Source organism: Periplaneta americana, chromosome 7, assembly GCF_040183065.1.
Source record: "Periplaneta americana isolate PAMFEO1 chromosome 7, P.americana_PAMFEO1_priV1, whole genome shotgun sequence".
NCBI lineage: Eukaryota > Metazoa > Arthropoda > Insecta > Blattodea > Blattidae > Periplaneta > Periplaneta americana.
In genome coordinates this window covers 40,613,004-40,633,724 of record NC_091123.1, presented here as the reverse complement: position 1 = coordinate 40,633,724, position 20,721 = coordinate 40,613,004, and the positions used below count along the sequence as shown (strand labels likewise).

General features: G+C 35.5%; 2 protein-coding genes across 4 annotated transcripts in view; one reads left to right on the top strand and one right to left on the bottom strand.

Annotated features, from left to right (window-relative positions):
* Window positions 1–1,927: 1,927 nt before the first annotated feature.
* Window positions 1,928–9,533, top strand: mRpL48 (mitochondrial ribosomal protein L48). The gene is made up of 5 exons (XM_069830607.1): window positions 1,928–2,069; window positions 3,168–3,281; window positions 3,384–3,517; window positions 6,261–6,363; window positions 9,128–9,533. The coding sequence occupies exons 1-5, from the start codon at window positions 2,043–2,045 to the stop codon at window positions 9,320–9,322; spliced, it is 573 nt and encodes a 190-aa protein (XP_069686708.1). The 5' UTR covers window positions 1,928–2,042; the 3' UTR covers window positions 9,323–9,533.
* Window positions 9,534–11,237: 1,704 nt separating this feature from the next.
* frtz (WD repeat-containing and planar cell polarity effector protein fritz) overlaps window positions 11,238–20,721 on the bottom strand; it is a 24,276-nt gene continuing 14,792 nt past the window's right edge. For 2 of the 3 annotated variants that reach the window (XM_069830601.1, XM_069830603.1), the window contains 6 exons: window positions 18,962–19,197; window positions 16,165–16,288; window positions 15,846–16,021; window positions 14,260–14,486; window positions 11,642–11,855; window positions 11,238–11,451 (listed from right to left, as the gene is read on the bottom strand). In XM_069830601.1, the coding sequence (XP_069686702.1) occupies window positions 11,387–11,451; window positions 11,642–11,855; window positions 14,260–14,486; window positions 15,846–16,021; window positions 16,165–16,288; window positions 18,962–19,197 (1,042 nt within the window). In that variant the 3' untranslated portion in view covers window positions 11,238–11,386. Of the gene's footprint in view, window positions 11,452–11,572; window positions 11,856–14,259; window positions 14,487–15,845; window positions 16,022–16,164; window positions 16,289–18,961; window positions 19,198–20,721 lie in introns of all 3 variants that reach the window. The other variant, XM_069830602.1, reaches the window with a different exon arrangement.

Genomic DNA, 20,721 nt, shown 5'->3' with positions numbered 1-20,721 from the left:
TCTTTCCTTAGAAAATGCCATAGAAAGAGGAGCAAATAAAGTTATTGTACCTAATTTATAATACTCTGCCGGTATATAACATATAAATAATATTAATATAGATCTATTATTATAATTAAATGGAATATATTTTTGTAGGGTGCTGAAGATCCCAAGGAATCTTGTTCAACTTAAGGTCATAAGGTAATCGGTTGCATTATTACTTGAAATAATACCGACTTCGTCTAAAGCATCCTTTATATATTCTTCCGTCTACTCACTAACATTGCGACAAAAAAAAAAATAATAAAAAAATAAAATAAAAAAAAACAAGCTTTCGACCCGGTAACTGTCTCGCGTTCCATAGACACCGAAGTTATGTTTTTATAAACATCGGGAGGCAATGGCAACCTCACTCTACGCCACGGTAAGCTCAGGTGACACGGGTAGTACTGAAATTACATATTTGAAACTAAACAGTACACAATTGAAACGTAATTTGTTACTCTCTATTTGGAAGATTATAGGTTACCCAGGACTCTCATGTGTAGTTGTATGGACACAATGCTGGACTTACACATGAAAGACTAAAAGAGTAGTATGACAAACATTCAGATAAACAGATGGACAGGTAGATAGATAGAAGTACATATAAATAAATAAATTAGGTGAAACTAATACTGAGGTAGTTCCGGTGATTTTGGAAATGAAAATGGTTGAATTTGTAAGGGATTTTTTTGATCGTATATGCAAAACATAACAAAACTCTAAACTAACCAAACTTAACTAGTCACAGATTCGTAGCCTATATTCAAGTGTATAAGAGGAGTACGAAGGGAACTACCTCAGTTTAGCCACCAAACCTTATTAGTAGTAGTACCTAATAGTACCGGTAATAATATGGAGTATCAACAGTAGTACAGTAGTAGTAGTATAGTATTTCAGTATCGGTAGACAATGGATGAAGCATAAAAAAATGAAATACCGGTAACTTACACTGTAAGAACGAGGGACCAGAATCCTTTACCACTGCAAATTATTTATTCCTTATGTTACCAAAATTATGAGTGATGAAATTATGAATTTTCCCAAAATCCTGTCTGTCAATGTACTGTACAATTTGTTCGCTACAATGCTACAGTCAAGAAAGAACACGAAAAACAAACTTCTACCAAATCTAACGCAACCTTTCCATCAGTTTTTTTAAGGATCTTTTTTTATGAAAACGACTCATGGACTATTAGAGAAACCTGGTGCCCTTTACTCACGCTTCTCTACACAAGAGGCGCAAGAGGGCTATAATATAGCTAAAGCCTTCTTACCTCTACAGGTACAGCCATCTCTATATTTGGATAGAAATTTGTCGACTGTTATACAATATATGCATAGTAAAAGAGTAATTAATTTACTAAAATACTTTCACCACAATATGAAACTTACGTTATAGTTGCAACAGTCTTCGCTATAATTAAAGAATCATTACGACAAACTCGACACAGTTCTATAGGTTTTTTTCGTCACCAACTCTTCCTCTTATAATTTAATCATATTATTGAAATTCTGTCTTCTAATTACGTCTCTTTTCTCTTCCAGGATAGTGCGTTTCTTAACACATTGTTGGAAGCTCTCAATAGCGTTCCCGCTTCCCGCGTCACATGTTAGTTACAATTTCAAAAATCGTTGCGCTCTTGATGCCTCCAATAAATTTAATATCTATAACATTTTGTTATATTAAATATAAAAACAATAAAACCCACATAAGAGTACTGGTGTTGCAAATCTAGTGTAATTGTAATACATTTTCCACATTTAAGGAAGCGATGGTCCTATTAGTAAATTTAATTTACTGTTATTTAATTTTTATGAACACTTTGTAATCAGACTTCATTTTTTTCGATTATTTTCAAAATATCGACAAATTCGATACTGGAGACTTGCGATAGTTCTCTAATGTGAACATGTCGATACATACGTAACGAATCGATAGTGGTAATAATTTAAATTACTGTTGGTAGATCTGTTTGTAACATTAATAAACACGATTTTAATTTACATTGTAAAACATGTCTTTGCATTTTTTCACACGCCAGGTAAGCTTTTGTAGGATTCCCCTTTTGTATAAATAGATAGACATGCTATTGGAATTAAGCAATGCGAGTTAGGTCAACATTGCTATGACCTAACCTAACCTAACCATATTGTGTGGCAAGAAAATATCCCGGTGAAACTGAAAATCATAAGAATATCTTCTGCTCAGATAATTGCGCTACCAAAGAAAGGCGGATATCAATCCCCATCCACCTACCGACCAAAATACGTATATGCAAGGCATAAGCGTTTGTCTACCAAAAGTATATACCAGCATTATAATATAGATGTTTCATTGATAAGTAACTTAATTGTAATGACATAGTATATAATGCTGTAAATATATTGTATATAGGGTTAAATACCTCTTTCACCGTAATTTTCCACTCTTATTTCTGTGCCAAATTTATGGAGTTAATTTTTTTCTTAAAAATCCCCAATGTTAGGGATTTACAACATGTTTAAAAAGAAAATAAAAAACCAAAAGCTTACCCTCATGTCACTTAACTATACCCCAAGCGGCCAAGAAATGTGACAAGGTTAGTGGGTTAGTTGAGGGGATAGTTACATGACATGAGCCGAGATATGTGACAAAATTAGTAGGCTAATTGCTTATATAACATCTCAACTAATTCACTAAACCGTGTCACATACCTCGGCCGCTTGGCCGATCCTATATAAATTTGACAGAGATAAAAATAATTACCAAGATTTCTTTTGTTTATGGTATGTATGACTATTAGAAGCCAAATATGTAATTACATTCCTACCTTCCTGTGGTAACGCAATTGTACAGAAATAACACAGTTTTTTTTTTTTTTTTTATTTCTAGTGCCTCCTCATAAAATGTGACCATTAAAATGGAATCATTGGTGGGATTAGCGCTGAGGTATTTTCGGTGATATCGGAAGTGAAATCGTTCAATTTATAAGGAATTTTTTGTGGAGATTCAGTTGATCATATATGCAAGACGTAATAAAAGCCTAAACTAACCAAACCTAACCTGTCACAGATTCATAATATGCAAGCAGAATAGGAAGGAAACTACCTCAGCGCTAGTTTAGCCATTTAACAAATGTAGCCTATGTATTTTTCTAAAGTTTCAGAAAAAATCTTTGGAGATTTTACACAAAGGAAAAGGACTAACATTTCCGAATTTACCATCTGTTACACAACAACGTTCTAAAGGACTCTATGAGCCTGATTATCTTGAGGTAGGCCTATGCTATTTTAGAAATTTGGTGTCATTTCGTTGTACGAATATTTTGATTTAAAAATTAATGAGTATGCATAAAAAACATTTTATTTAATTTCAGACTGGGAAATCAAAAATTCCACTCTACAATCCACTTAACATTCAGTTGAAGGGGTACGATTTTCCAGTTCTGGAGAATTATCAGAAGTTAGTGAATAAGATTGCACAGAGCATGGATATAGAAGTTGAAGATGGGTATGTATATTTGTCTTTATACAGAATGTCATATTGGAGATCTTTGTCATTCGCTTTTATATATTACTACTATGTTGGGAAATCTATTGTATATAACTTAATATTTCATATGGTTGTCCTTTCTGCATACTGTACAATTCACTGAAATTCCAGTTTTGTATAAATGCTTGGTCTTGAGTTAGATGTCCGAAATTGTGTCAGTATATTTTTTAGAGTCTTCTTGTATAATGGATTAGTCATTGATGAAATATTCCCATGATTTACCTGATGCAGAATCTTTGAAAGCATTTCTACTGTGCATTTTCTAATTACTGTTTATAGAAAATTTAAGTGGTTTTTTTAATGTGAGTGATCAACTTGATTCTTGCATTATGTAAATGCCTTTTGTTTTTTAGGTATTGCAAGTTGGTCGACGGTTTCATTTTAGGTGGTACTACAATAGACTGGAAAGCCACCACAGTGCTCTAGTGGCTAGAGCACTGGATGTTCTATTGGCTAGAGCGCTGGACTTATAATCTTGTGGACCCAGGTTCGATCCTTGGCGTACTCCGATTTATAACTTGTGTTGGGCAAGCCCGTGATCCAGTAATACAGGAATTTTCTCCGGGTGCTCCAGTTCTATTTTTCATTTTCAAAATGTGTCGAATTCATACATCGTGATAATTATGAACCGATACAGAAGGACCACCAGTGTAACTCTGGTAATGATTTGGACTCATGATCTAAGGCTGCACTTGGAAATGGGTTCAAATCCCACATGGACTGATTACTTTATTTTCCCCAACTGTAAGGTGAATGTCAGGTAATCTCACGGCGAATCTTTGGTCTCTTCTCGCCAAAAATACTATTTTGCTATCAGCAATTTCATTGATGCTTGATAATTTTTTGGTTAATATAGCATGTTAAAAACTTATTAAAAACAATGCACTTGTGCACTAAAATATTATGTTTGAAGGTTAACAAATATGGACCTATGAATATAAGAACCATAAGGAAAGCAAGGAAACTGAATAGCATAGTTCAGCCCTTCGTGAGACTGTAACGAGTCTAGTAGGCTTAATCCATGAAAGTTGGTGGTGGTAACTGTTGTTAAGGGCTTTAACCCTTAACCTGACTATACATTTAAAATCACATTTACAGAAAAATTGACCTTGGGCATATTTCATTATTGTTCCTATGAGTAATTTAGGCACTTCTAATCCAAGATAATATATTTTTATCAATAAACACACATTTTACAATAAATGTAATTTAAAATATTTAATTCAATACAATTTATTTTTATCAATTAACCAGATGCAGGTTACAGATGTGTACAGGAGCAGCTGCACTACCGAAGTCTTTAGCAGATGTGGTAATACCAGGCAGATCTCGAATAATATTGTGTGAAGGCGTTTTTGTAGTTTTTCGTTGGGGTTGGCTGTACCATACAAACTTGTATTCTTCAAGATATACGTCATTTGTTGAAGTATTAGGAAAACTAGGTGGGGCTGTTTCATCTCTATTCTAATCTGGCAACTTCATTAGGGATTTGTATGTCTCTTTCTAATGACTCATCTGACTCTGAATCTGATGTTTCAGACTGATTAGCACTAGGGATGATAAAATCAGGGTTTGGGCAAAATCATCGAAATGTGTATATTCACCTACTTCATCTTCATCTTCATCTTCCATCCATTGCTGTATTATTTTCCGAAAATTAGGATCAGTGGGCATAATTTTATTTTATTTATATTTATTTATTACATCATTTTATGTAATGGCGGATTAGATGTAGTGGACATAACCGATATGTTGAGATATGTTTGCAGTAACTGTGGAACATAATAGAAACCAATTACCGAAAAGAAATTAAACACAAAACATACTTACAATAATATTGAACTTCATGAACTACTATGTAATACGATATATTATCGCCACGCTCTCATGGTTAACATTCGGCAGGTCTTTGAGTGGCCTCGTGCATAACATTCGGCAGGTCTTTGAAATTTAATTGTATTCTTGTTTTCAATTTCTTGTGTCGCCACTCCAATCACTCGCCTCAATTTCAATATTGCAACCAGCAAGCTGCTTCCATTATTAAATGACACCTACTTATCTAATCCATGTGGTCTAAAACCGAGGTTGCAATGTCTTGTGCTGGGGACGAACATTAAGGTATGTGATTAAAAATTATTGTTAAAGAATTATTATTAAGAGTTGAAAATGTCAACGTACTCGTATATGAAATAATAATAATAATAATAATAATAATAATAATAATAATAATAATAGCCATTTAACAATATAACAAACTAGTGCTTATTCCTATCAAGGAAGTAGACATTACAACGTGACGCTTAGAGTGAAACCTACAGAGCAACAATCGCTCGGCAGAATTATGTTTTAAAAGCACACCGCACGTTATTGTGTGATGCCGACATGTTAAGCATGAGGCTGTGGTGATAATACCAGTCTGTGAGACTGGCAAATGTAGCAGACAATAATTACATACTTTAATAAGAAACAGCGACAACAATGCACTGAACAGATTTAGATGGCAACCACACTACAGCATACCTAAAGAAGGACTAAAGAAAACATAGCTCAAAGAATAAGACATAATATTAAGCAGTGTTGCAAATATTCAAGAAATAAATACCATACCGGCCTGGCAGACTGGTATTTCGGGTTAAGGGTTGAACTTGTTACTTTTGCTGATAATGAATTAATATATTCTTATACATAATTTTCTTTGCAGATGGGCAATACCTCCTCAGTATATACAAGTTCAAAAATACAAACCACAAAGCACTGTTGTGGAATCGGAATATAAACTTCCTATCTATGAAAGAAATATTCAGGTATGTTACATAATTCATGATATTAGCTAACCTAGCCCATAGGTCGCTTTATAGCCTACAAGATGGTTTTTGTAGCCTGCGGGAAAGTAAATATAAAAAAAAAGACACAACCTGTGAAATTGAGAGCTTGAGATATTTCTTTTAAGTATTTGAAGGTTTCAGGAGTAAAAGATGGTAAGTGCCATCCAAGTAACTTAGTTTTGGAAAAACATAAAATAAATTTCCTAATTTTTTTATACTGAAATAGAAGAAAATACAAAGTGAATATATATATATATATATATATATATATATATATATATATATATATATATATATATATTTAATCCAGTGCCACCAAGTTGTCTTTTCGACATTTCTGGTCTTCTCTCCTGGCTGTGGCTTAATTGTAACCCACTTCTGAGGTTGGAGCGCCTGGAAGGCGGAGTTACATTACCCCAATGATGTGATAGGATGATTATGATAATGTGGTGCCAGGAGAGGTCTTAAATCTAAACTTAACCTAAATTCCAGACCATGGACGAATACAGGAATAATCCCCTTTAAGGAAAAATTCCTGTGCTTTAACCGGGAATCGAACCCGGGACCTCATGAACTATAGCCAGAAGCTCTGACCACTAGACCATGAGTGAATATAGAAAACAGGCAACATATTATATTATTGAAATACATGTTAAGCACAAATTTTGAAGCATATTCATAACTTTGTTATTTATAGTTGATGGTTACTCTCTTTTTTTTTTACATACATACATACACACACTTTTTTTTATTGGGTTATTTTACGACGCTGTATCAACATCTAGGTTATTTAGCGTCTGAATGATATGAAGGTCATAATGCCGGTGAAATGAGTCCGGGGTCCAACACCGAAAGTTACCCAGCATTTGCTCGTATTGGGTTGAGGGAAAACCCCGGAAAAAACCTCAACCAGGTAACTTGCCCCGACCGGGATTCGAACCCAGACCACCTGGTTTCGCAGCCAGACACGCTGACCGTTACTCCACAGGTGTGGACTTTACATACACTTCTTGACATGTTATTAATAGACACACCACAAGCTAAGAAATTAAAGGAAAAGGACCACTTTTAAGAATCAAGTGTCTTTTAATATGTTATTCTTGTGTTTTGGTGTTTCAAGAGAGCAATGAGTACACTGCAGTCACAATTAATTGATTTTCGTAAACTTCATCTTCCCTGACTCTGTGTTCATCTACATCGATAAACTTCAAACCTTAAAAATATGAGGTCGAATGTGGAGGTATCCATTTCATACATTGCAATATGTCTTTCAGTTTACTTCTGTCAGTTGATCTTCTAGCTTGATATTTCCTTCCTATTTGAACTGATAACAATGACGACTGATATTGTCCCCTGGGTCGTAAATTAACTTCACTGTATACTTCAATGTTGTCACCTAAATGAGTGGGGATTATTCTTACTGAATGACAGTATGGATGCCTGGCAGAGTTTCACAAGTGATCTATCCTGACAGATTGTTTTCTTGATTATGTCACTTACTATAAAGAAGAGGTTGCTTACTGAGCTTCACATGAAATGACCAGCATTTTCACAATATTCAAGACCTCATACTCCGTCTGTTGGTGTGAGTTTTAAATATTTCATCTTATGAAGACAAAGTCTATGGATAGTAAAGACACCTAATAACCATAATTAAAAATCATTGGAAAGGCACTTACCATATCTTGCTCTTGAACCTTTTATTTATTAAAATATTAGGTATTACGTATTTCTTGCCCTTTTATGAAGAAAGGAAACTTCACATGCAGTAAACCTGTTATATGGAACCAACAGCTTTATAGTTTACGATTTTTTTTTTTGTTTAAAAATCGAACTCGAGTGCTTTAGGTCCAGAAGAAAGCATGATAACCATTAATTAGGCCATTGGGGGAGACTCTTTATAATCATTAAACTAAATAAACAAATGAATATCTATTGAACATTTCTGATGTTTAGTTATCTTTTCTCTTGGAGCTGGTACTTCAGAATTTATCCATAACATAAGCTTGAACATATTATATACAATGATATGATAATTATGTCTAATGCAGAAAGTGATTTACAAATAAGTGTTTTTCTTTTGAATAGTGTTTCGGATGATTTTGGTATAAGCATTTCAGCTTCGAAATCTAAAACTGTAACCTCTTTCAAATCGGCAACTTGTAAGAAATAAAATAATATTAGAGAATACAGTATTAGAACAAGTAAATGGATTCAACTAATTTGTATCTAGGATGCCAATATCCATTTGAAGGTGAAATATAATTTCAAGCAAAAATAGTTAAATACGAGCAAATATTGAATATATTAAATCAAAATTTCAAACCGAACCAGGTTTCAAAGAGAACAAGACTTAAGTATGCAACTGCAATTTCGACTTTCTGTATGATAATGAAATTTGGACATTTCGAAAAGAACATTTATCGAGATTAAATACTGTACAAATTAATTTTTTTTATGAAAAAGCTGCATACACTTTGTTAAACCAAAAAAAAAAAAAAAAAAAAAGTAATTTTACCGGAATTAGAAATTACATTGGTTTTGGAAAGAATAAAAAGTTACAAGCAAAATAAGATACAATATATATTAAAAAAAAAAAAACAGAAACCTTCCGTAAATTTTGAATTTGTAATGTTATTCCATCACTTAAACTATGCTCGTTTCTATAATTTTCTTTTTTGGAAACTTCATAATATAGTTGATAGCAAGTATACGAAAATCATTTCACTGTTTTCCCACACAGGTGATAGACCTACCATCTACAATAGGTTCGATATTCTTTGAGGTATTACAGACAGCCTTACCAGAAGGAGTAAGTATGACAGTTCAAGAGCATAAGGAAGAGTTTGAGGAAGAACGGTACATACCGGATGTGGAATTGTTGGAACTGAAGACACAATTGGAAGAACTAGGAGGTCCAACTACGAAAAAGAAATAGACTGTATAAAAATGTACAAAATATATATTTATTTATGCTAAAGATACAATTGTTATATAGTTCATACTATGTATGGACGGCAATGGTATTTGTTTTACTGCTGAGTTACTACTTTCACGAATGTATAGTATAAAATTGTATATTTTGAGTATAGTAATGAGAATCATTGTGTAATTAAAAAGTTCTAATAAAATAAATGTGCTGTTTTACAGACTATGTATATTTCCATATCATGTGGGGCCAGGAGGAAGCAGCATTGTACAAATTTAGTGTTGAGAGATGGAAGCCTGTATCTAATACATCACCACTGAGATTAAATTGTTATTGTGAACTACAAAAAGATTAAATACTTGAAAATATATTTGTACTTCACAGTAAAACACTATAATATAAATTAATATCATTGGAAGAGTTGTTCGTCTTCTAAACATGGCTTTCAATCTCATACTTCAGAAATCCAATATGATGTCAGAACATATAGTATCATATTTCTCTATTTTTATTAGTGTGTGTATATATATATATTGGGTATTTGTCCAGGTTGGTTCCTTAAAATCTTCAATGGGAAGGATTAATGGCTCTCTCCCCGTTCAAGCCATCATAAAATTATAGTAATTTGAATATTTAATCGAAATTTGTATTGACCAAAAAGAAAGAGAAGAATGGAAGAGGGGCTAATTCAATAGCGCACAAATTGCAATATTCATCTTGTTAGCTTTCCTAATCCATGTTAACACTTTTAAGGAAGTGTTAAAATATAGGTAAAAACGTAATACGGCGAACGCTAAGCTCCACCCACGACCCCTTTCCACTTTTCCCCTACAAGCTCACCACACACACTAGTGGGAAAGAGTGGAAATAGGGATTTAGGGTGGGGTGACATCTAGTGTAGGAAAGTGGAACAAAAATGCGACATCTATGAACCAAAAGAGGAACTTCATCCTGTCTGGCTCTGTTTCTCCTTTCTCTCCCTCTCTGTCTCTCTCTCCAGCCTCTCCTTCTCTGTTCCTTGCTTCATGTCTCTCTCTTTTTTTTTTTTTTCTTATGACTTCGCAGTGGGTAAGATTCGATCCGAGTAAGTTCGTAACTAAACACTAAACGCACGCTTTTTGGTCACGCTTTAGACCTCTTGGCTACCGAGGCGAGTTGGGGGTAGAAGGGAAAATTAATGTATTTATGTTTAAGGCAATTGCCATAACATATTGCAGAAGAATGGCGCGGGGGACAATGACCAAATAGTGTAGGTACAAAGTGGCGGGCTTGTGAATGTAGCTTGGTAGGGGTGGCATAACTGTTAACGCGCGCTGGTGGAGCTTCGTGTACAGACGGAACCACGTGTAGTGATGAGCCGTACCGAAGACATGTACTTCTTCCTCAAATTGTGCAGGGAGAATTTGAAGGCGGATACTGTAAGGTACTATGAGGAGCATGGATGGTAACTACTTGCTAGTCATTATGAGTGTCCAACTTGTGGGAAAAATATGAAATTAGCGCCGAAAAGCGATGCTACTGATGGTGTGCATTGGACAGTGGGGCAGTGCGAAGTTAACAGGTGAGTGTTGTTTAATTGGTTTTATGCTGTTGTCTAATGCCCCAATTTTGTTAGTACATGTTATGAAATACATGCATTTTGTTAGTACATGTTATGAAATACGTGCATTTTGTTAGTACGTGTTACGAAATACGTGCGAGACGAGGCAGTGATCCATCGAAGCGTGACAGATAGTAGAGAGAGAGAGAGAGAGCATGCGAGCGAGATGCCAAGCGGCGCGGGTGGGAATAACTTTCTCTATTGGCGTTCGCCATATTACGTTTTACCAAAATATATGTAATATTTTACTGTATCATATTTATCTTTGATATTTTACTCTGTTTCGCAATGTATGTTCATACATCATATTTTCTTCTGAAGCATTTATCTATATCTATATACTGTGCATCTACACTAATTTATTGGAAGATATTTGGCACTTAGGTGTATATCCATGAGTATATATACAGATGAAGTATGACTTGCACAAAGCGGCAAGATTATGGCGTCCATATTTACAGCTGCTGTAGTAGTTACACAACTCCAAAGTGTACAATCTTGATTGTACCATTTCCATTGTCTTCTTCCTCGGAGACATCTGTAAACAAATATTACAAAATGACGTAACTTACAAATTTCGTTATATGGTTGCTTCTTTGTATATTCAGACACACAAGCCTACATTACTCCATTAATTTTAATCAATTTTGTTTCCTGACCTCTTGTTTACAGTGGTTCCTGCATGTAATTTACCGGTAACACCTGGACTGTTGAATTATGTTGGATACCTGGTAATGTAGCAAAGTCCTTCAAGTAATCTTTGTTCCCAAGGCACAATGGAAGGCTATCCACCAATTCTTGATTTGGATCAGGCACAAAAAAATTATGTCTTGATCTTTCCCTCTCCGGTTGGATGGCAATAACAGTACTAGTACTACTGCTGCTGCAGGGACCATTTTGAGATGCAAAGTCTTCCTCTTCAGGCAGTGGTGGTGGGAGATCCTATGCAACATCCAAACATTTCCAATTCATACTACTAATTATGTTAATAGTAATAACGAAGTCTACAGACTTTCTGCAAATGTATCTTTTCACTTTAATTACATTTCGTACGTCATTCGAAAATAAAATAGTTAATTATATTACGATTTAAACAGTGCAATATTATATTTAATGAAAATTGTAAATTTAAATAAAATCATTATCTTATAATAATAATAATAATAATAATAATAATAAAAAAAGGTATTCCTGTAACATGCCTTGAAGGCACTTGGGGGGCACGGAGGTAGAGCCCCATGCTTTCCATGACCTCGGCACTAGAATGAGGTGGTGTGGTTGGCATCACGCTCTGACTGCCTTTTACCCCCAGGAAAGACCCAGTACTCAATTTTATAGGAGGCTGAGTGAACCTCGGGGCCATTCTGAAAGTTTGGCAACGAGAAAAAATCCTGTCACCACCTGGGATCGAACCCCGGACCTTCCAGTCCGTAGCCAGCTGCTCTACCAACTGAGCTACCCGGCCGTCCGTATCTTATAATAATAATAATAATAATAATAAAACTGAGGAGGAAAAGTAGGGCGAAGGTACCAGTAGGACCAGGAAAATAGAGGAGAGTTTTGTACACTACTTTGTAAGGTTGGCAATTTGTCTATCATTGGCTTTAGTCGTTAACTGTGACAGGTAATTTTTCTGTAGCCTGAGGACACTAGTCTTTTTTTACTAGTTCTTAAGGACCTTCAATATTAGTACTTCTGTGAAACATGTACAATCAGTAGGTAGTGTTAGCCTTAGGGTTTTGTTTTAGTGTTTTTATTATAACTGTGCATTTTAATATTGCAATGGAAATTCATAAATGTCTGATATTATTTGTAAATAAGCATGACAGTACTTAGAAACTCAATCTCTCAATAACAAATGCAACAGACGATTGTCTAGCACCAACACTACAAGATAACTGGGTGCTGTTTGAAATTTCAAAGGAGGTGGGGGGGGGGGTGAAACCTAAAATGTTGTTGTTGTTTTCTAATGCCAGGCGTTTGACAACAAAGTCATTTGATCTCTTGCACTTCAATTTTTTCAAAGATATTATCATTGTCAGCCACTTAAGCACAGATTTTGAGGTGTTCCGAATCCATTTCTTGGTTTGAGTTGCACAATGGGTAGATAGGGGACTGATATATTCCAATTCTATGCAGGTGTTTGGCCAAACAATCATGGCCTGTTGGCAATCTAAATGCAACTACAGACGATTTTCGTGGTAAATCGGGATTATGATGCAGAGAGTTTCATTTTCTTCCCTTGAGATTGTGTAAAATGTAATTAACACCGAGTTCACACTTCCCTCTCAATATCTAAACTGACGTGTTTTTCTTTAAATTTAATTTAATTGAAATAGTTATTCAGAATGGGAAGTTTTGAAACGAAAGCTCGTATGTGAAATTGATATATAAATATAATTATATAAGAATACAGACTCAATAACAACTAATGATTTAAGAAACTGTTGTCGTCGTTATTATTATCATTATTACTATTGCTACTTTAATAATTATTTTCACTTTGCTATACAGTCATATTTAGGAAAGATTTAATGTACTTGACGACATTTTGTTATTTATATTTTATACATTGTAAGTCTTTCTCTCGATTATAATTATATTGCTTCAGAGACGGACAATGGAATGAAAATGAGCCATGACTTTTACAACTACTGGGTGTTCATTTCAAAGTGTGTCATGACGTCACTGTTGTTGGGTCACCGATTTGAAGCGAGTTTCAGCTTAAATGTTAGAGAAGTTGCCTATTATTTAAGGCGTTCTTCAATCTGAACTTGAGAACGTGTACGGTATAACTTGAACGTCGTAGCAACAGATGGCGGTCTGTACGGTCTGTGTGCTACCATAACCTCTTTCGAACTGTGTTTTGCGCCAGCAAGTCGTACGCAGGGTATTTGTTATCATCGGTTGCGTACGATAACATTACACAACACAAATCGAATGCTCCGTGTCCATGTTGACCATCGAAGTTAATGTCAACAAATACGTAAGTAATTGTCTTAACCCTCTCCCCATATCCCGACAGTACATATTTCCAAACAGTTCACATTCCTGCCACTACCGGCGTTACCGTACGTATCGGCACGTACTCTTCAGAATGAACGCCGTACTTGCTAGCCAACTTCTCTGCCTCTTAGATTATACACCTGAGCTGCGGAAGTGTAGGAAGATTGAATTCTCTAGGCTCATCAGCTGGCCACATGACGGCATACAGCGAGCCAAGACACATTTTGAACTGAACACCCAGTACAGTACTATGCTAGAAAACTCTATGTACTAGTGCACAAATCCATTTTGTTGAGCTACTGGCTTAATTTAATTAGGATATAGCTAAGAAGGCACGTACAGGTACCAAAATATGTGTGACTGTGTCGGAGAACTTCACTTTCTGCTTCTCTCCAGGCTGTCTTGCTGGGCTGTTGTTATGTGCTTGAACAGCTGAAGATTTAACAGGTAAGGGAGGTGGTGGTTGTGGAGGTATTTCTGCTTCTGCATCACTAGAAGTTCCTCGACTTTCACTGTCGTCACTCCCAGAACAACCAGAACATGATGAATGTGAGCAACGAGGTGAGTCTGAAAAAAAAAAAAATTGTCACAATATATCACTTTTCTCTCATAGTCTAAAGGCTAGTTTACATGTCAACACTAGGTTTCGAACTAACGGTCTAATAAACCATGTATAATTTTATACGAGTCTTATGCAGAAAACATTACTAATAAACCATGCATATATATGCGGATGACGTGAATATGTTAGGAGAAAATCTACAAACGAATAGGGAAAATACGGGAATTTTACTTGAAGCAAGTAAAGAGATAGGTTTGGAAGTAAATCCCGAAAAGACTAAGTATATGATTATGTCTCGTGACCAGAATATTGTATGACATGGAAATATAAAAATTGGAAATTTATCCTTCGAAGAGGTGGAAAAATTCAAATACCTGGGAGCAACAGTAACAAATATAAATGATACTCGGGAGGAAATTAAACACAGAATAAATATGGGAAATGCGTGTTATTATTCGGTTGAGAAGCTTTTATCATCCAGTCTGCTGTCAAAAAATCTGAAAGTTGAAATTTATAAAACACTTATATTACCAGTTGTTCTTTATGGTTATGAAACTTGGACTCTCACTTTGAGAGAGGAACACAGGTTAAGGGTGTTTGAGAATAAGATGCTTAGGAAAATATTTGGGACTAAGAGGGATGAAGTTACAGGAGAATGGAGAAAGTTACACAACACAGAATTGCACGCATTGTATTCTTCACTTGACATAATTAGGAACATTAAATCCAGATGTTTGAGATGGCAGGGCATGTAGCACGTATGGGTGAATCCAGAAATGCATATAGAGTGTTAGTTGGGAGGCCGGAGGGAAAAAGACCTTTGGGGAGGCCGAGACATAGATGGGAAGATAATATTAAAATGGATTTGAGGGAGGTGGGATGTGATGATAGAGACTGGATTAATCTTGCTCAGGATAGAGACCAATGGCGGGCTTATGTGAGGGCGGCAATGAACCTCCGGGTTCCTTAAAAGCCAGTAAGTAAGTAAGTAATAAACCATGCATAAGCGATGGATGTGTAACTTTCGTATCTAGTCTCTCTAGGCTAAACTCTTGTTTTCTTGTGACCCTGATGATATTAGAGCTCTCGAGGTCTTGGGAATCTTTTCATCGTCTTTCTTGTTTTCTACTTTACTCTAATAAATCTAAGGCAAAGTTGTTCACATCTGTAGAATTCCTTAATCTTTGGGTGGTGCAAAATGAACAACACATAAGTTCAATTTAATTTTAACATTATTGGGCAGCAAAAGCAAATGGAATATATTCAAGCATTTGGGCATTAGATTACTACTACTATACTTGCAGACTTTATCAGAAGTGGTCTGACAGCATCCTTTCAATGCACCACAGTACAGTGTACGTTACCTGTTCCAGAACTGCTTCTACTGCTACATCTATTCATGATCTGTTCTGCTTTAACTCGAGCTGCCTCTGCCATTGCATCTTCCTTCATTGATCTGGCATAATAATATATATCCATGAAGAGATCGTGATCATTCAGGTCAATTGCAAGTCGAAATGCCTTTTCAAATAGACGATACCTGGGAGAGAAAAAAGGCCCCATATAGGCTTTTCGTTTCTTTGACCAATTAAGCAATATGAAATTATTTCATAAAAATTTAGATCATAAAGAATTCTTTTTTATGGACATATAAGTAATAAGATTCTGTAATTTAAACTTTACCTTAACAGATGATGGAAGAAACGGCGAGTCAAATTCCTTACTTGATCTCCAAATTCAACCTCAGTTGCATGGCAGATGGGTCTTAGTGGAACGTGAAAACTCCCCAATGCTGTTTGCAGTTGAACTAAGAGGTGTAATAAAATACATACAGTACTATTAGAGAGATGTAGTCCAACTTACTCTTAAACAAATGCATTAGGCCTCTTTTTAGCTTTCAATTTAGTCATGTTTATTTGTGAGCCAATTTTGTTAACATAGTAATTGACTATTATGCTATTAAAAATATGATATATCCTTTCGTCTTATTCTTGTTTAAAACAAGATAGTCTTAAATAAGATTGAATTCTCTACACATACTAATAGCTTCAATGATATTTACTGAAAAAGTAAATAATCGAAGTATCCTTGGCTTGAGATACAGTGAATGCCAAAATATTAAGCAGTTCTCTTGTGTAAGCAATAAATCAATAAATGATTGATGTACAAAATCATATAAATTCTTGTCTATGTTAATATATTACACGACAAATTGTATATCTGTTAAGAATACTAAATCTTGGGGCCTATACTGTACTACAAAAGTAGTACGTAGTACTATTTTATATGTAAATTCACTTGTAACTGCCATTAATCAGAAAAATTATGTTCCACAAAAACTACTTGTACATTTGTATTTTACCACTCCACAATAATATTATTAGTTGCAAGTGACATTTAACATTATTCTGCTGCACAAAAGCATTATTCATATTTTATAGAGAATGCTTACAACTAATATGTGGTGCGACAGCAGTACTTAAAATGATGGGTTAACAAGATATGCCGTCAATGTACAGAAATAATAATAAATGGCTCTATTTTTTAACGGAGGCACAAAGACAAAATCTTTGCATGGCATAGAATATAGGTTACAACACACTGCACACTGAACTAAAGCTCTTGTCAGCTAGACATAATTACGAACTACTGTACTTACTTATTTATACATTCAGAGTCAAGATGCAACACACTGAAGACCACAATCAAAACATTATTATAATCTGAACAATTTCGAGGGAAAAATTGTTCCGGAGCCGGGTATCGAACCCGGAACCTTTGGTTTAACGTCAGTGATCGGTGTCGGTTAGAGTTCCCGAGTAGCTCAGTGGTAGAGCGTTGGTACGTTAAACCAAAGGTCCCGGGTTCGATAACCGGCTCCGGAACAATTTTTCCCTCGAAATTGTTCAAATCAACTTTACAGGGAGTTATACCTGAAATCTTGATTTGCATTATTATAATCTGTTAGACACAGTAAGCAAAGAACCAACTGTACACTGTTTACCTACTTCACAAGAACACTAAAATCATTAGTTCGCATTCCTGCCATCATTAAACTTACAGTATATCAAATTAGTACCATAAAATTTACAAAAAAAAGCCTACTTTCAAGTGTTTGAAGAATTAAGCACATGAATGAATTATGGCGTTACTTGCAGCAATTAGTAACTAATAATGTATTTTCAATCAATCTTCTTAATGTATCCAGCTGTTTGCTGACAAAATAAAGTCCACTATAGTCCACTGTAGTCTATTCAGTTGTTTTTCACTAGAAATGAGGGGTATTTTTATCGGTGTTCATTATAGATGCCTGTTGCTATACCTGGTAAGGTTTATCTTGTCTCAGTAGCAATAAAACCAAAGTCCCTTAAAATAAGGATGGAGATTATAGGAGGGTTGTGAATTTTCAGGATTCCTTTCAAAATCTTGTTATTGTACAGGCTGCCGGAACTCAGTTTCTTGAAAGACAAGTTCAGTGACGGAACTACACAGTACGAAGAGAGATATTTTGTTATTTTATTTTGTGCTACAGAATGTATCAACTAGTCCCTTCCGCCACTGGATGGATGGACGGCACCGCTCCACTCCCCCATCGCCATAACAACACAGACGAAGTAAGACATATCTCCTTTCTCTCTCCTTTCACAGTGAGACAAGATACATCACACAGCCTTTAGTAGCCAGAGTTGGGGTGTAGTCAATATATACTGCAGGGCTGCAACTGGTACTGATGATTTTAATTTACTTCTTTTGTGGTTTATGGATGAACAGTATAGAAGAATGTGGTCCAGATCTTCATCATGATTATTACACCACAGACAAGTAGGATTATCAGAAATGTGAAATCTGTGTAGGTACAATTGAGTGAGAATGTGACCTGTTCTGGCTCTTGTTAAAAATGTTTGAACATGTCTGGCCAAGTTTTTGTACATTTCCAGGTCATTTGGTTTCTTTTGTACAGACTGTAAAACTTTTCCTTTGTCAGAAGAGAACCAATTGTTGATCCATAGGTTTGTAAAATGAGACTTTACTGAAGCAAAAGCACTGGATAGAGATATCACTTGAAGAAGTCTTGGTTGGGAATATGTTGTCTGTTTTGCAATATTATCGACTTTCTCGTTTCCAGGTATACCACAATGACTAGGTATCCATTGAAATGTTATTTCCTTTTGGAGTTCTTTTAGTTTACCTAGTTATTTCTGAATTGGAATAAGTCTATGTGCATATAGGTTTGGTACATATTTAATGTATATATAATGTATTTTGTGAAAGAGAAAAATACAACTTCACACCTTAAAATAGTTTTTACGTTATTATTTTGTATTATTATGGAAAAGATCCTTGATTATCTCTTTCTTTTTTTGGGAAGAGTTATGCATATAAAAACCTTAAAAAAATCACAGAAAAAATTAACAAATGACTCTTCATACTGGTAGATGTATGTTACATATTTTAAATAAAGCGAAAGCAAGTTTCTCACCTTCTCTTTCTGGAGTGAGTGGCTGTCGGAATAAATGATTAGCAATTCGGTGAAGACAAGACAGGCAGATGAAGCCGTAGGAATCCCAATTGAGACTGAGCAATAAATTAATAGCACGGTCCACTTGATTGACAGAGAGGTACTGTGACACCAGTACATCTGGAGAGAGTCCTGCTCCGTGGGCATCACCTCTCAAGCCCCCTCCACCCACCAGTCGTAGCACAGCTAGAGGACCCCTAGTGGTGACATTAAAACTTGAATTAATAACAATCGTAGCAACTTCTTTAAAATTTACTACATTACGAAGTGAAGTATTTTATATCAGCAACAATTATGTAAAGGCTGGGGGGATCATTGTGCTAACCATATGATACCTCCATTCTGGTTGGATGATTGTTCACTGCAGAGGTGAGGCATGTGGATGTTGAGGCTGAGTAGTCAGCCATCATGTGCTGTTGCACCTTGGATTTATTTTTATTATTTTTATTTTAACAATTTATATAGCTCTTCTTCACTCTCAATTACAGCCAATGTGGCAGAATGCATGTGTCTAAGTGACACTATCTTTTTCATTACATACCAGTACTTATATTATACAACAATTAAAATGATCACTGATTAACTTGCAACTTTTTTACTGTGTTAACTTTTTAGGAAATTACCTGGCCGACTAGTTTCGAAGTGTTATCCTTCATTGTCCAAAGCCTAGTGAAGGTCCGGCGGTATCTTCTGGTTTCCTGTTGTGGTGGGGTGTGTTCATGATTGTGTCAAAAAGGGTGTGTGTTTTGAAATTGAGTTGAGTGTTCAGGATGTGCTGGGGATGTGTTTTTATATGTCTGTAAATTTCATATTGTTCTAGAGTGCCAAGTTTCTGGTTTCTTGGCTGGATGAGTAGTATTTTCATGTCAGTGTCTATATTGCTGTAGTTGTGATTAAAGTTTGTGATGTGTTCTGCGTAGGTTGAATTGTTGTGTAGTTTGGTTATGACTGTCTTGTGTATGTCCTGTATTATTTTTAGCAGTGGTCTTTCATCATGCAGATCACATGAGATAGAAATCCTATTCACGTAAATGTCTAGGTTTGGTTAAAAAAAATTGACATAAACCTTCAGTTGATGACGATAATAACAACAACAACAATAATAATAATAATAATAATAATAATAATAATAATAATAATAATAATAATAATAATAATAACTCGTGATGCTACAGCCTGTGAAGGGCCAAGACTGACCAGCTGGCTGCTGGCCTCACGCCCACATACCGAAGCAGAGGTGGACGATCATCCAACCAGAATGGAGGTATCGTGTGGTTAGCACGATGATCCCCCCAGCTGTTATAGCTGGCTTTCGCAACCGGATTTCACTACCTATTGTAGCTCCCCAAGTATATCACGATGTTAGGTGGGCACTGGTCCCATATACTGGTCGAAATTTCATGAGAAAATTTCTTCCCCCATGAGGATTCGAACCAGTGCGCATTCCGTAATGTGAGTCCTAGGCAGGATGCCTTAGACGCCACGTGATGATGACGATGATTTTGTTTATCAACTGCTATGGTTATCTAGCGTCTGAGTGAGATGAAGGTGATAATGCTAGTGAGATGAGTCCACAATCCAGCACCGAAAGTTATCCAGCATTTGTTCTTAATGGGTTGAGGGAAAACACAAAAAAAAAACCTCAACCAGGTAACTTGTCCCAACCAGGATTTGAACCCGGGCCCGTTAGTTCCATGGTAAGATATTGAACATATTTGTGT

Bases quoted from the DNA above. Each gene is read 5' to 3' on its own strand.
- mRpL48 (XM_069830607.1), top strand. From the start codon at position 2,043: ATGTCTTTGCATTTTTTCACACGCCAG. The intron at 2,070-3,167 runs GTAAGCTTTTGT...ATTTTTCTAAAG, and splicing joins TGCATTTTTTCACACGCCAG to TTTCAGAAAAAATCTTTGGA. The intron at 6,364-9,127 runs GTATGTTACATA...TTTCCCACACAG, and splicing joins TCTATGAAAGAAATATTCAG to GTGATAGACCTACCATCTAC.